At 47.9% G+C, this 13,676-nt stretch overlaps 1 protein-coding gene across 10 annotated transcripts in view; it reads left to right on the plus strand.

Moving 5' to 3' along the window:
• The first annotated feature begins 6,377 nt into the window (after positions 1 to 6,377).
• Cnot8 (CCR4-NOT transcription complex subunit 8) overlaps positions 6,378 to 13,676 on the plus strand; it is a 19,901-nt gene continuing 12,602 nt past the window's right edge. For 2 of the 10 annotated variants that reach the window (XM_050157633.1, XM_050157629.1), the window contains exon 1: positions 6,379 to 6,543. Coding sequence is in view for 5 of the 10 variants with exons in the window: in XM_050157631.1 (XP_050013588.1) it covers positions 11,199 to 11,315; positions 13,004 to 13,197 (311 nt within the window). In the remaining 5 variants the exon portion in view is untranslated. Of the gene's footprint in view, positions 6,544 to 6,579; positions 6,741 to 11,103; positions 11,316 to 13,003; positions 13,198 to 13,676 lie in introns of those variants that run through there. The other 8 variants (XM_050157634.1, XM_050157635.1, XM_050157631.1 and 5 more) reach the window with 7 other exon arrangements.

The raw sequence follows: 13,676 nt of genomic DNA on the forward strand, positions 1-13,676 counted from the left end.
CACCGCCCAGCATTCTATTTTATTTTTAAAACTGTGTGTTTGTGTCACATGACTGTGATGCCCTGGAACCCAGAAGGGGTATCAACTTCCTTGGTGTTGGAGTTACAGGCAGTGGTGAGCCACTCCATGTGGGTGCTAGGAACCAAATTCTGGCTCTCTAGACGAGCAAGCATCTTAATCACTGAGTCATCTCTCCAGTCCATTCCAGTTTTCTGAGGGACAGGTCCTCATGTAGCCAGGCTGGGCTTTGACTCAGAGTTCCCGATTCTCCTGACCGCCAATAGTGGTGAGATTATAGGCACATTCCAGAGTTGGTTTCTGCGGAGTTGAGGTGGAACACGGCCTCACGCGTGCTAGTGCTAGGCCTGGACTCTGCAAACTCCTTCAGAAGCAAAGCACACTCCCCTGTCCTTCGTTATATTTTAATACTGCTTTAAAAAATATCTTTTACTATGTGTATGTGTGCGCATCTGTTTGTGGGAAGGTACACACGTGGTACAGGGGCCTGCAGAGAGCTGGACTTACAACTGGAGTAGCTGCCTGATTGGGGTGTCTGGAACTGAACTTGGCAAAAGCAGTAAAAGCTGAGCCATCTCTTCAGCCCTGTTTTATTTATTAATATTTTTGAGACGGGGTCTCAGGTAACCCAGACTGGCCTGGAACTCTAGAGGATGACCTTGACCCTGGTCCTCAGGCCTCTCCCTCACCCCAGCGCTGGGATCACACCTTGATTTCTCACACTTGGACATGGAGAGTTTTCCTAATAAGTCCCTGAAGAGTCGAGGTACTTGCTCGCGGGCCCAGCGTTCAGGAGAGGGAGGAAGACTGAGCACTGGAGGGCAGCCAGGGTCACCCAATGGGACTGTGTCACAGATATGTCACACATTATTTAGCCAACAAGAGATCGTGTCTTATTCATATTTTCCTTGGACCAGTTTGTCACGTTACAGTCAGGGCTCAGTAAGACACTTGCTTCAAAATTAACTTCACGGCTGGGTACAACGTGTTCAGGGTTTCCCTCATCTCTGAGAGATGCCGACATACTTTCCTCCATTCTTTGGCTATTTACATAATGAGCCTATTGTGTGTACTGATCAGATATGGTTCCCGGATGGCCGGGGTCCTGGCACTGACAGTGTAGCTCAGTGGGTAGGGTACCCGCCTACCATGACAGAGGCCCTGAATTCCAGCAACACCTAAACTTACTCGGGTTCTTTCCTGTAACTCTTTACCTCTCACTTCTACAAGAGCATGCATTCACAGGGACATACACACAAATACACATAATTTAAAAAGTCTTTTAAAAATCCAAAATTTTAGCCGGGCGGTGGAGGCAGAGGCAGGCGGATCTTGGTGAGTTCGAGGCCAGCCTGGTCTACAAGAGCTAGTTCCAGGACAGGAACCAAAGCTACAGAGAAACCCTGTCTCGGAAAAAAAAAAAAATCCATTTTTTTTTTTTTTTTTTAAGATTTGGCTACAATATGGGTGACTGCGCTTGGTGTGTACACGGAGGGCAAGGGAACATCCGAGTGGCAAGAGGTGGGGTTCCCTCTCACTAGCCTCTTTCCTTTGGCCCGTGTTTCCATCGGTCCAGCTCTCTTCTTTGTGCCATAGTCACTTCGCAGTGTGACTATCTTCACGGTGCCTGCAAAACCCATCTATCTTATGGGAAAAACTAGCTACCTATTTAGACCAAGTTTAGTAGAATTCAAATTATTTCTGTCTTTATATCGCTAGAGATCCAAGTCACATCTAAAAAACAAACCGAGCTGGGTGTGCTGGGACACACCTGTAAGCCCATCGTGGAGACAGGAGGATCAGGAGTTCGCATCTGAAGCTAGCCTGTGCTGTGCGAGACCATCCCACAACTTTGTCCCTCAGTCTCAATCAGCTCCTTTTGCTGTCCCGGTGCACTGGAATGCAGTCTCCCAGGTCTGCCTCTTCTTGCCCTGAACCTCTACGGTCTCCCGGCTCACTTCTGCATCTCTCTGGCCTTTCATTACCTCGGCACAAAAGAGCATCTTTAGCCTCTGCTTGAAATGTACTTGCCCAACTTCTCATTTCTTTGTTTAAATTTCACTTCCTCAGGGAGGCCTTCTTCCCTGCCTGCCTGTGAGACTCCCTGCATATGTCCCCCCTCCCCCGCCCCACTCCAGTGTATCCGGTGGGCTCTTTCATGATAACTATCACAGTTTCTCAGAATCATGTATATTTTTTAGGGGGGGGGGTGAGGGTGGAGAGACAAAGTCTGATAAAGTTCAGGCTGGCCTAGAAATCAATATGTAGCCAAAGGTGGCCTTGATCCTCTTGCCTCAACCTTCTGGCTGCTAGGGTACAGGTGCACCACCACAGTAGCTGCACCCCCGCCACACTTTTTGAGACAGGGTCCACTCTCTATGCAGCTCTGGCTGGCCCAGGACTTGCTGTGTTCACAGGCTGGCTGCAAACTCACAGAGATCCTCCTGCCTCTGCCTCCCACGTGTTGACATTACAGGTGTGTGCCGTACATTGCCAGTTCTTGAATGCTTGTTTACTTGTTCATCAGTCTCTGTTTCATTCACCAGTGTCAACATGGATCCACAATCCCAGCAAAGGCTTTAGGAGCAAAGCCTCCACGAGGGATGAGCCCTTCATCCTGGCTGAGGGGTCAGTGGCCTCCGGAAGGCAAGCCCCTCAATCAAGCTAAGCATCTCTTCCTTTCTGTGAAATCAGATGATGCATAAGTCGGAACACTTTTGAAATTAACTTGGTTCTTTTGAGGTAGAGGCTTACACTACACAGCCCAGACTGGCCTTGGACCTGTGCCAGTTCTGTTGCCTCTGCTTCCTGAGTGCTGAGATTATGGGACTGCATTTCCAGATCTAATGCCAGGTGTTTTGAAGTTTAAAGGTCTCTGATTAGTCTAAGGAGATTTGAAATGTGACTTCTAAGGGATAGGGAAATCTAATACAGGTAAATAAAACAGATTTAATACAGGTTTCCTGGAGCTGACTCAGGACAGGGTGTTCCCTGGTGAAGGCCTGGCTCTGCCTTCACTATACAGAAACCTGCAATCTTTACACAGCAGGCTTTCTTTTCTTTTCTTTTTTTTTTTTTGTTGGCTACAAACTGAAATGCTCAAATACTTAGAATGGAACATGGCATGTATCTAGAGGCAGAAAGGGAGTTTAATCAAAACAGCCATTTGGAACGTGGGAGGTAAAAAATTTCTCCGGTCTTTGAGGGCACTGACCAGAGCGTCAGGTTTAAACAAGGACTGGGTCTGGAGGAGGGCTGGGCAATGATGCAGGCTTGATGTGGGTGGTTGGTCCTTCTCTAGGGGGAGAGGCCTTTGTGATGAGGCAGGTTGGGTGAGGTGTGGTCTGGCTGGTCTTCGTCTAGGGCAGACACTCCTGGAATTAGAAACATGCCTATGTACAGTTATATAGGAGTCTGACCCAAATTTACAATGAAGGAGACAGATGCTAAGTGAAAGTAGGTGCCAGGATTTTAAACTGCTTTTAACAGTGACATTTATTTATTTGTGTGTGTACACTTGGATCACATGTGAAGGTCAGAATGTAGGTCCTGGGGTGGGACTCCAGGCCTGGCAGGGCTTTGCCCACTGAGCAATCTCACTGATCTTTTAACCTCTTTTTATATTTACTTAAAACATTTATTTACTTATTTATTTTTGAGACAATATCTCCCATATAGCCCTGGCTGGCCTAGAGCTTTTGGCAATCCTCCAGCCTCAGCTTCCCATGTTCTGGGATCATAGGCATAAACTACCACTTCTTGTGTCCATTTGTTTTTGAGACAAGGTTTCTCTGTGTAGTTCTGGTTGTCCTGGAACTCAATCTGTAGACCAGGCTGGCCTAGAACTCAGAGATTCTTCTGCCTCTGCCTCCCGAGTGCTGGAATTAAAGGCGTGCACCACCTCCAGTCGGCAAACTATTGCTTCCTTAACCCACTCTTTAGCTACCTAGTGGCCAAAACCAGTTTCTAGGTACTGGCTGTACTGGAGGGCAGATTAATATAAAGCGATAGACTCAAAGGGGCGGAAAGCAATGCATAAGCTTATAGCATGTCAGGTTTTATAAATGTGGGCACAGAAACTAAGTCCTAACCTGGAGGTGTTAGTTTATGTTCAGAGTACTTCAAGCTCAACTGTATTTTAGATCTTATTTTCTTACACATGGTATACATTTTTTTTTTTTAGAAGTGCATATCTTTGTTTAGAACTGGGGTAACAGGAAGCCAGGCTGGCCATGGAGCGTTATCATCCGCTCTTAAGAACATCCATGTTGGCCGGGTGGTGGTGGCGCACGCCTTTAATCCCAGCACTGGGAGGCAGAGGCAGGCGGATCTCTGTGAGTTCAAGACCAGCCTGGTCTACAAGAACTAGTTCCAGGACAGGCTCCAAGACCACAGAGAAACCCTGTCTCGAAAAAACAAAACAAAACAAAACAAAAAGAACATCCATGTTAGTGGTGGTTAATCCCAGCACCCAGGAGGCAGAGGCAGGAAGATCCCTGTGAGTTTGAGGCCAGAGTGTTTACAGAGCATGTTCCAGGACAGACTACAAAGCTACACAGAGAAATCCTGTCTCAAAAAACAAACTGTCAGCCGGGTGGTGGTGGCGCACGCCTTTAATCCCAGCACTCGGGAGGCAGAGGCAGGCGGATCTCTGTGAGTTCGAGACCAGCCTGGTCTACAGAGCTAGTGCCAGGACAGGCTCCAAAGCCACAGAGAACCCTGTCTCGAAAAACCAAAAAAAAAAAAAAAAAACCAAAAAAAAAAAAACCAACCAAACAAAAAAGATCCATGTTATAACCACTGTGTCTCTGTATTTTCAAAACTATGCTTTCCAGTGGAAGTGTGTTTAAACCTTACTTTCTCTCGTTTGCAGTTTGAAAGCCATAGTTTGAAGTGTAGAGAGTTCACGGCCTCCTGAAATACAATCGTGTTCTGTGAGAAGCTCTAGGTGAAGTGGGTGCGTGTGGAGAACCAGGTGTTTCCTGTTGATCGCTTTCAGTGCGTACCAGGCCTATTGGTGGCAAGAAAAACAAAATTCCAAGAATTTCAAAGGTTGCTCCTCACGTGACTAGCACACGATAGGTCCACCCTTTCCTGAATCGAATTACAAGCAGGTGAACAGAGTGTCTCAGACCCCACTGCCCAGGAACTGACTGAGGGAAGGCAATGTCTAGCCAGCCTAGACAAGCCGACACCTCCAACAGGGCTGGCCGTGCAGCAAATGCCATCAACACACATTGTTGCAGAGAGAATCCACAGCAGCTCCAGTTACTAGCTGCTCACACCTCTCTGTGGTGCCACTGTTGATGCTTTATCTAAGCTTTCACCCTCATCACAACTTTGAAAGCCCTGTCTCTATTTTACAGATCTGGAGAGGAGGAGAAGCGAAGGCTGGGGCTCAGAATTGCCCTTGGCATTTCTACTCCGAAGGCAGGCCGTGGGATTTCACTTCTCTGGAAAATAGATTTTGACAATCCCGTTTGAAAGGCCAGCTCTTATTTAGCCAGGAAGGCATATTTTTAGAATTAAAATGATAAGGGTGGAGTGACTAGGAGATGGAATGTCTGAAGGGGACACTTGCTGTATGCTTACCTACAGCCCCTTGAAGAGGAAGCACCAGGGATGGGGGTTGGAGCCGCACTAGGCTCCGCAGTCCCTTCCGGGGAAGGAGCGGGGCGCCCGCGAGGCCTTAGTCTTCTTGCCTCTTGGGAGAGCACGAGGCGACGGTGCATCCCAGCTTGGCCTCGCTGCCAGCAGAGCCCTGTCCCCAGCAGGACAGTGGCTGCCGGGCGCTCCGCACTTGCCCGCCGAGCTATGAGCCGACTGCGCAGGCCTGAGTGCTGCACTGCACAGGCCGTCCGGTTGCCATGGCAATGCTCCAGTCAGGTCCTGGGAGGCCGTGCTCAGCTGACCTCATTTAGGACTAGGTTTGGTGGTGCTCCCCCATCCCCATCTAATGGTCTCCCAGAAGGGGTTCCATGGGTGGATGTTCTGTGAATGAGGAATCCAGGGCGCGACAATCGGTGTCAGGAAACCCCCAGAGGGGCCATGCCCTCGGAGCCAGCTTTAGATTCCGTCTCCCTCCGCGGCGCGACTCAGGGTACCCCAAAGCCCAGCAGCGGTCGTAAAGAATTAGGCACGGACGGGCCTGCGCTTGTGCACGCCCCACCTTATTCTGCGCACGCGTCCTCCGACCCCGCCGAGCCCCCTCATCCTGCGCCTGCGCAGAGAGACGGGGCGCTGTCGCCTGAGCGCGCACTTGGGGGCGGGGCGGGGCGGGGCGGGCGCGTGCCCGCCTGGAGTGACGCGGGAGAGTAGGCGAGTCGGGAGGGCCGAAGGGTAGAGCGGCGCAGTCCTCTGGGTTGGTGAACGTCGTCGGCCTTTCTGGGCGCCGGGGCTCGCGTCTCACTGGCTCGCTGGGTTCCTCGAGCGGATCCGGGGCAGGAGGGAAGAGAACTCCGGGTCAAGGGCCGCTGCTGCCCGAACTCGGCCGCCAGCCCGAGCTCGGCGGGGCAGCCTGCCAGGGTAAGCGGGCTGGGTTGTTCAGGGTAGGAGCGCGGGGCGGAAGTGCCTCTGTGGCGACCCATCCTACACACGGGAACACTGAGGCGCAGAGGCTACGGCGCTCCGGGTCCCCGGAGTCCAGCTTGCAGGCCTTCAGGAGTGGTGGGGCAGGCTGGAGGCCGCCCTGCTGGGATCTCGGGGCGCTGCAGCTTTGCCTGGTAGGGCCACCCTGGGAGAGAGCCAGCAAGCTGCTTGGGGCGCCGGCTGAGTACAGGGATGTGGCCTGGAACGCTCCGGAGGGGACCTGTTGCCATTTCTTCTAACGGGCCGCTGCTTCCTTCTGCGTTCGTCTTGCACGGCAAAGTTCTTTGTTTAGTGTTCTGAAACGGGGAAGTGAAGCTTATTGTTTCCCTGACGTTCTGGCGAAAGCAGAACCAGACGAGCAGGAGACACTGAGCTCAACGGTCTGCACTGCCGTCAGGGAGAGCATGTTTCTGGCTTTCGCAGTACTTGCTCTTCTTAGCTCACCTGGATGCACAGGGACCTCTGCTCCGAAGTTTGGATAATTAAAAGCGGTCTAAACAGATTGCTCTGCAGCCTGCACAGGGCAGAGGGAGGGAGGTGTGTGTGTGTGTCTGTCTGTCTGTCTTTATGTGAACACTTTTCCCCTTTTGCAGTTTCAGATGTAGTTGGTGTGGGGATCAAGTTTTAGTGAGGCTAACATTATGTAAAGGGGTTGGGACTGGAGAAATCGCTCAGCTGTTAAAAGCGCATTTTGCTCATGCAGAGGACGGGGTTCGGTGCCCAGCACCCACATGAAGTGGGTCACGACCACGTATAACTAGCTTCAGGGGATCCTGTGCTCTCTTCTGGGCCCTGCCAGCACTGCACTCATATGCACATAACACCCCTTCCACATACCCGGAAGTTAAAGAAAGAAAAAATATATTAAAGAAGAATGCAAGCTGGGCTGGAGAGAGGACTCTACGGTTAACAGCACTTGTTATTCCTCTAGAGGATCTGAGTTCGATTCCCAGGACCCACATGGCCGCTCATGGCTGTCTGTAACTCCAGGTAGGGGATCCATCACACCAGACATGCATATGGTGTATATATCAGTGCATGCAGGCAAAATACACATAAAATAAATCTCTTAAAAAATCTTTTTTTTTAATAAAAAAAAAGAACGCAGACTCAACCTCCGACCCCCCCCCCCACGGAATTTTGAAGGATAATTTTTTTTTAGAGATTAGTTTTATTTAAGTGTGTCTCTTTTGGATGTCACATGTGTGTTGGTGTCAAAAGCAGGCAGAAGAGGTGTCAGCATTCTCTGGAGCTAGAGAGTTACGGAGTCGACCCACTTAAGCGCTACAAACCAAACTCTGGTCTTCTGAAAGAGCCCCAAGTGCTAAACCATCACTCCAGCCCCATTCTTTTCTAAGCTATTATATTGTTATTATTATATCTTCTCCTTTAAGCGTATTATTATTATATTATTATATGTTGCAAATAATAATAATTGTGTGTATACATGTGCCAAGTCGTGATAACTTGAGGGTTAAGTTCTTTCATTGAGTGAGTCTGGGGCTCAAACTTAAGTTATTAGGCTTATCAGGAAATGCCTTTACCACCGAGCTTCTCTGTTTTGTTTTCTTTTAAAAACCGGTCTCAGATAGTTATGGTGGTGCTAGCCTTTAATCCTAGCACTTGGGAGGCAGGTGGGGTCTCTGAGTTCAAGGTCAGTCTGTTCTACAGAGTGAGTTCTAACACAGCCAGGGCTACATAGAGAAACTAAATACATTGAAATAAAAGCAGGGTCTTCCTCTGTATCCCTGGCTGGTCTCAGATTAGTGGTGACCCTCCTTCCTTAGCCTCCTGAGTGCAGGATTGCCATCATTTCTGAGTGTATCCAGATTAGTATGTCAGTTTTTCTTTGAGTTGTGAAATCCATTATTGCTCTTTTGATAGTAACTTCAGTAATGAGGTTACTGTAAGGCTGTTATACTAATAACTGTACTTGAAAGCATAGACTCGTTCTGTTCCAAGATGTGAGGGAGAGGCTGAAAAGAAAAGTCTGCTGCTTCTTGGAGCCTGAGCTCCTGGCTGGAAATTGGAGACCTTGGCCTGTGTTAGGTTGCCGTTTCTTATCTCTCCTGCAGTCATTATGTCCAGGAAGTTCACTTGCTCAGTTAACGTGCGTTGTGTGATCCCCTTGTGTGCCTAGAAACCCTGTGGCTCTTTCTGTGAATGACAGGCCCCAAAGCCAAGGCTGGTCTGTAACTTCCAGTGCCTTAGCACAGGTTCGGTTCTGGAGGCATGGGTCAGCACTCTTCTCTTTTTCTCAGAGGAAAAGCACTGCCTTTCGGGGCTGGAGTCTGCTGTTCATATTCTCACAGATTTGCCAGAGAAAGGTTTGCTGCAGGAATGTCTTGTGAGTCTGCTCCTGTGTGGTCCTCCTTTACCAGTAGCTCTGGAAGTGGGTGACATCCTGAAACAAATTTCCTTTGAAACAACTTTAGGCAGTTTGTTTCTTTATGCCTGTGTCTCTTTTACTTTAATGGAAACATCTTTTTTTTTTTTTTCTTCTTCGAGACAAGGTTTCTCTAGTTTTGGTGCCTGTCCTGGAACTAGCTCTTGTAGACCAAGCTGGCCTCGAACTCACAGAGATCCACCTGCCTCCCCTAGTGTTGGGATTAAAGGTGTGCACTACCACCTCCCAGCATGGAAACATCTTTTAAAAGTTCAGGAGTGCCACCCACTTACATTCTGTAGTTTATGGCAGTGATGGGGGTGGGGAGCAAGGTCGTGGCACCTGTTTCACAGTAAGGGGGCATGGACAGTGACTGCAGCAGCCAGAGGTGGCTCATGCCTGTAACACTTGGGCCAACCTGGGGAACTCCTCTCAGTTGTCAGGAAGTTGCATTTACTGCAGTTCATTGTGAATGTGCATCTTTCCTGTCCTCCGTTCACTCGCAAGCCTTCATTGAGAGAGCGAAAGCAGGAAAAATGGATGGGCCTTTAAGAAGTAGCTGCCACATGTATGTGGGGAGCCACCACACAGTCACGTAAGTTTTTAGCATCTGTAAAGTGTAGACTGCCTTGAATGAAAGGTTTTGTAAGGAAAAGTAGACAGTATTAGGAACAATCCTCAACTGGTTGGTGGCGCACACCTTTAATCCCAGCCCTTGGGAGGCAGAAGCAGGTGAATCTCTGAGTTCAAGGCCAACCTGGTCTACCGAGTGAGATCCTGGATAGCCAGGGCTACACAGGGAGACCCTGTCTGTCTCAAAAAAAAACTCAAAAAACCAAAAAAAAAAAAAAAAAAAAAACCCAACCCAAACAATACAAAACAGAACAGTGATCCTCGCTCTGTTCTGGAGTTTCTGCTGCACCTGTCGGTTCTGAGGTAGAAAACAAAGATTTCCCTTGTTCTGGTCTTTAGAAACCCCTCTATTTCCTTTACTGTTACTGAATTGTTTTGCCCTGTGCACTGGAGCCCACCATAACATACTGTGTTGAGGATCCATACAGTGGGTTTGCATTAAAAGAGCTTTTATGGGCAAGAGAGTTAGGTCAGTGGTTAAGGGCACTTCTTATTGTTGTGAAAGACCCTGGTTCAATTCCCAGCAACCACATAGAGGCTCACCAACTCCTCAGACACCAAGCACACATATGGTGCACAGATGAAGACAAATAAAATAATAAAAATAAATCTTAGAGAATATTTAAAAGAAGCTCTTATGCCATTGTGTACACCCCCACCCCAGTGTTTCCCTGTATTGCTACACTGGCCTCTAACTTGTGTTTAACTTCCCAAGTTAATGCCAGGGCACCTTGTCATGGGATGTGTGTGTTTTGGCGTCCTGATCAAGCCTGAGGTTGTTTGGTGAAACACGAGGGCTCTGTGTTAATTTGCTGTAGTGACAGTATTATTCAGAGCTCATACTGTCCTGTGGTATACATCACCAGCCAGTTCCTGCGTGAATTATTTTTACTTGCCACCTTCAGTTCTTTTTTTTTTTTTTTTTTTAATTATTTTACTTTATGTGAATGAATTTTGCCTGCAGAATGTGTGTTTACCATGTGTCTCTTTGGTGCCTGTGGAGGCCAGAAGAGGGCATCAGACTCCCCGGAACTGGAATTATAGATGGATGTAGACTACCAGTCGGATCCTCGGCAGTAACTAGTGCTCAACTAGCCATTTCTCCAGTCCCACCTCTCTGTTCTTATAGTGGAGTTAGTGCTTAGCCTCACGGGGCTGCGGAGAGGGCTAGGCAGCCAAGAGCATTTGCTTGTCTCGCAGAAGATCCAGGTTTGGTTCCCAGCACCCATATATGGTGCCTCACAACCATCTCTAAGTACAGTTCTGAGGGATTTGATGCCCTTTCTGACCTCTGTGTACTGTACCTACAGTAGGTAGGTCAGACTGGTCTTAAACTCCCCATCTTTCTTCCTTGGCCTCCTGGTGTGGGCGTTAGGATCATATGTCTGTGTCACTGTATCTGTCTAAAATACAGTTTTGATGTTTGTTTTATTGGCAACTTAGACCATATGTAAACTTACGATTTCAAAATCTTTAAGTCTAGATTGGACCCAGTGTGGACGATCAAATCCAGCGAGAGGAGGCGTGTTCGCTTGCCTAGTTAATGCACAGTGGCTCCTGAGGCGCCTTCAGGATGCCTGCAGCACTTGTGGAAAACAGCCAGGTCATCTGTGAAGTGTGGGCCAGCAATCTAGAGGAAGAGATGCGGAAGATTCGAGAGATTGTTCTCAGCTACAGCTACATCGCCATGGTGAGTAGGTCTTACCACCAAAGGTTAGACTGATGGAAATACACATTTCTTCTGTCAATCAAGGTACCCAGTGTCTCTGAGGAGGGCACAACCTCTGATACAAGTTTTTGTAACGTTCCTGTTTGAAAGTCTTTTTATACTTTTATTTTTGTTTATTTTAGGATCTGGATAGGTAGCTCTGACTAGCCCCGCGCTCCCTAGGTAGCCCAGGCAGGCCTTGAAATGAACCTGTGCTGATCTTCCTGCTTCTGCCTTCTTGGCTGAGGTTATAGGTCTGCGCCATTGTGCCCATCGTATGTGTGGTGGTGGACAAGTGCTCTAGCATCTGACCTGCCCCGGCCCCATAGGTGTCTCTTCACACATGTGATTTGGCCGTGTGGTATTTGGAGACATGGTTTCATGTAACACAAGCTCCTCTTGAACTTGCTATATATCAGGAGGATGACTTGACTTCCTGATCTTCCTGCCTCTATCTCCCAAGTGCTGGGAATCCCGGCGTGTGCTAACAGGCCTTGCTTCTGTTTTCAAAATATTTAGATATTGTGTTGCTTGTACTCAAAAGTCAGGAGATAAGCAAATTCCAGATCTGGCATTTCTGGATAAAGTGGGAAGAGGTGTAATCTGTTACTTACTTTCCTGCCTGACCTCGCTAAGGCAAGGCTGTCTTGAACCAGCCCCTGAGCAAGCAGGGGCTCTGTTCCACTCCAGGCTTGCTGCTTGCCACTGTCTGGCTACCCTGCTTTCACTATTCTGTGAGAAGCATTAGCCTTATAAGCTCTCCCAACAGACTAAGATCCTGTAATCCTGACGCTTGGGATGGGGGTTCAAAACACTTGTGGGGAGATCAGGGGTTCACAACCAGCAAGTTTAGGTCAGTCTGGGCTTTATAAGGGAAAAGTTTTATATATACAAGGCAATGAGACAGTCACTCAAGAAAAAGAATGGCTGCATTTGTCCTTGATGAGAGCTCTGAATAGCAGGCCAGCAGCCATACTGCTCTCTCAAGTCACACACAAACTAATGTGAAGGAGCAAAGGTCTTGTGAGCCATCATATCCAACTTGGCTGTATTTGTATTTAACACATATTAGATGCTCTTAGCTGGAAAGATGGCTCAGTGCTTAAGAGCACTGACTGCTCTTCCAGAGGACCCAGGTTCAATTCTTAGCACCCATATGGCAGCTCACAACTGTAACTCCAATTCCAGGGGACCCAACACCTAGGGCAAAACAGCAATGCACTTAGATAGATAGATAGATAGATAGATAGATAGATAGATAGATAGATAGATAGATAGATAGAGAAATAGAGAAACTCCTTTGGAGGGATGGCTCAACAGTGAGAGCACTTGTTGCTCTTCCAGAGGACTCATTTAATTCCTCGTACCTATGTGACAGCTCACAACTGTCTGAAACTCCAAGTCCAGGGAATCCAGCATCCTCACAGACATATATGCAGGCAAAACACCAATGCACATGAAATAAAAATTATTCTTTAAAAAAAAAAAAGGTCCTACCTGACTTCCCATTTCCCCTCAGTTACCAAGTCACCTGTCCCAGGTCCTGTTGTATTCCAGACCTTGGGGGCTAATCTTGGGGCTTTTAGAAAATGAAGAGCAATTTTGCTCATGAGTTGCTAGTCCAGCAGCCACTTTGGTGAGACTTACTGGTGAGAGGCTTTTGTTCCTAGGACACAGAGTTTCCAGGTGTTGTGGTACGACCAATTGGTGAATTTCGAAGCTCCATAGATTACCAGTATCAGCTTTTGCGGTGCAATGTTGACCTTCTAAAAATCATTCAACTGGGCCTTACATTCACAAATGAGAAAGGGGAGTACCCTTCTGGAATCAACACATGGCAGTTCAACTTCAAGTTCAACCTGACGTAAGTGTCTGAGAGACCCCTTGGTGTTATTCTTAGATGGCTGCATTTGAGTGGACTGAATCGATTGCCATAGGTTTTACTTATCAAAGCTTTATTTTCCTTTTTTTTGGGGGGTGGGGGTGGGGTCTTTATTATATATCTCTGGCTGTCCTGGAACTTGCTATGTATCTCAGGCTGAACTTGAACTCATAGAAATCCACCAGTCTCTTGTCTCCAGAATGCTGGGATTAAAGGTGTGTGTTACCACACATTATTTTTATTTCATTCAATATACATAGATGTTAGAATAGTTAAGAAGAGGCATTTTCCTTTTTTTTTTTTTTTTTTTAAGATTTGGCTACAATATGGGTGACTGCGCTTGGTGTGTACACGGAGGGCAAGGGAACATCCGAGTGGCAAGAGGTGGGGTTCCCTCTCACTAGCCTCTTTCCTTTGGCCCGTGTTTCCATCGGTCCAGCTCTCTTCTTTGTGCCATAGTC

The sequence above is a fragment of the Alexandromys fortis genome, unplaced genomic scaffold (assembly GCF_014885135.2).
Source record: "Alexandromys fortis isolate MF-2015 unplaced genomic scaffold, M_Fortis_MF-2015_v1.1 scaffold_103, whole genome shotgun sequence".
Lineage (NCBI taxonomy): Eukaryota > Metazoa > Chordata > Mammalia > Rodentia > Cricetidae > Alexandromys > Alexandromys fortis.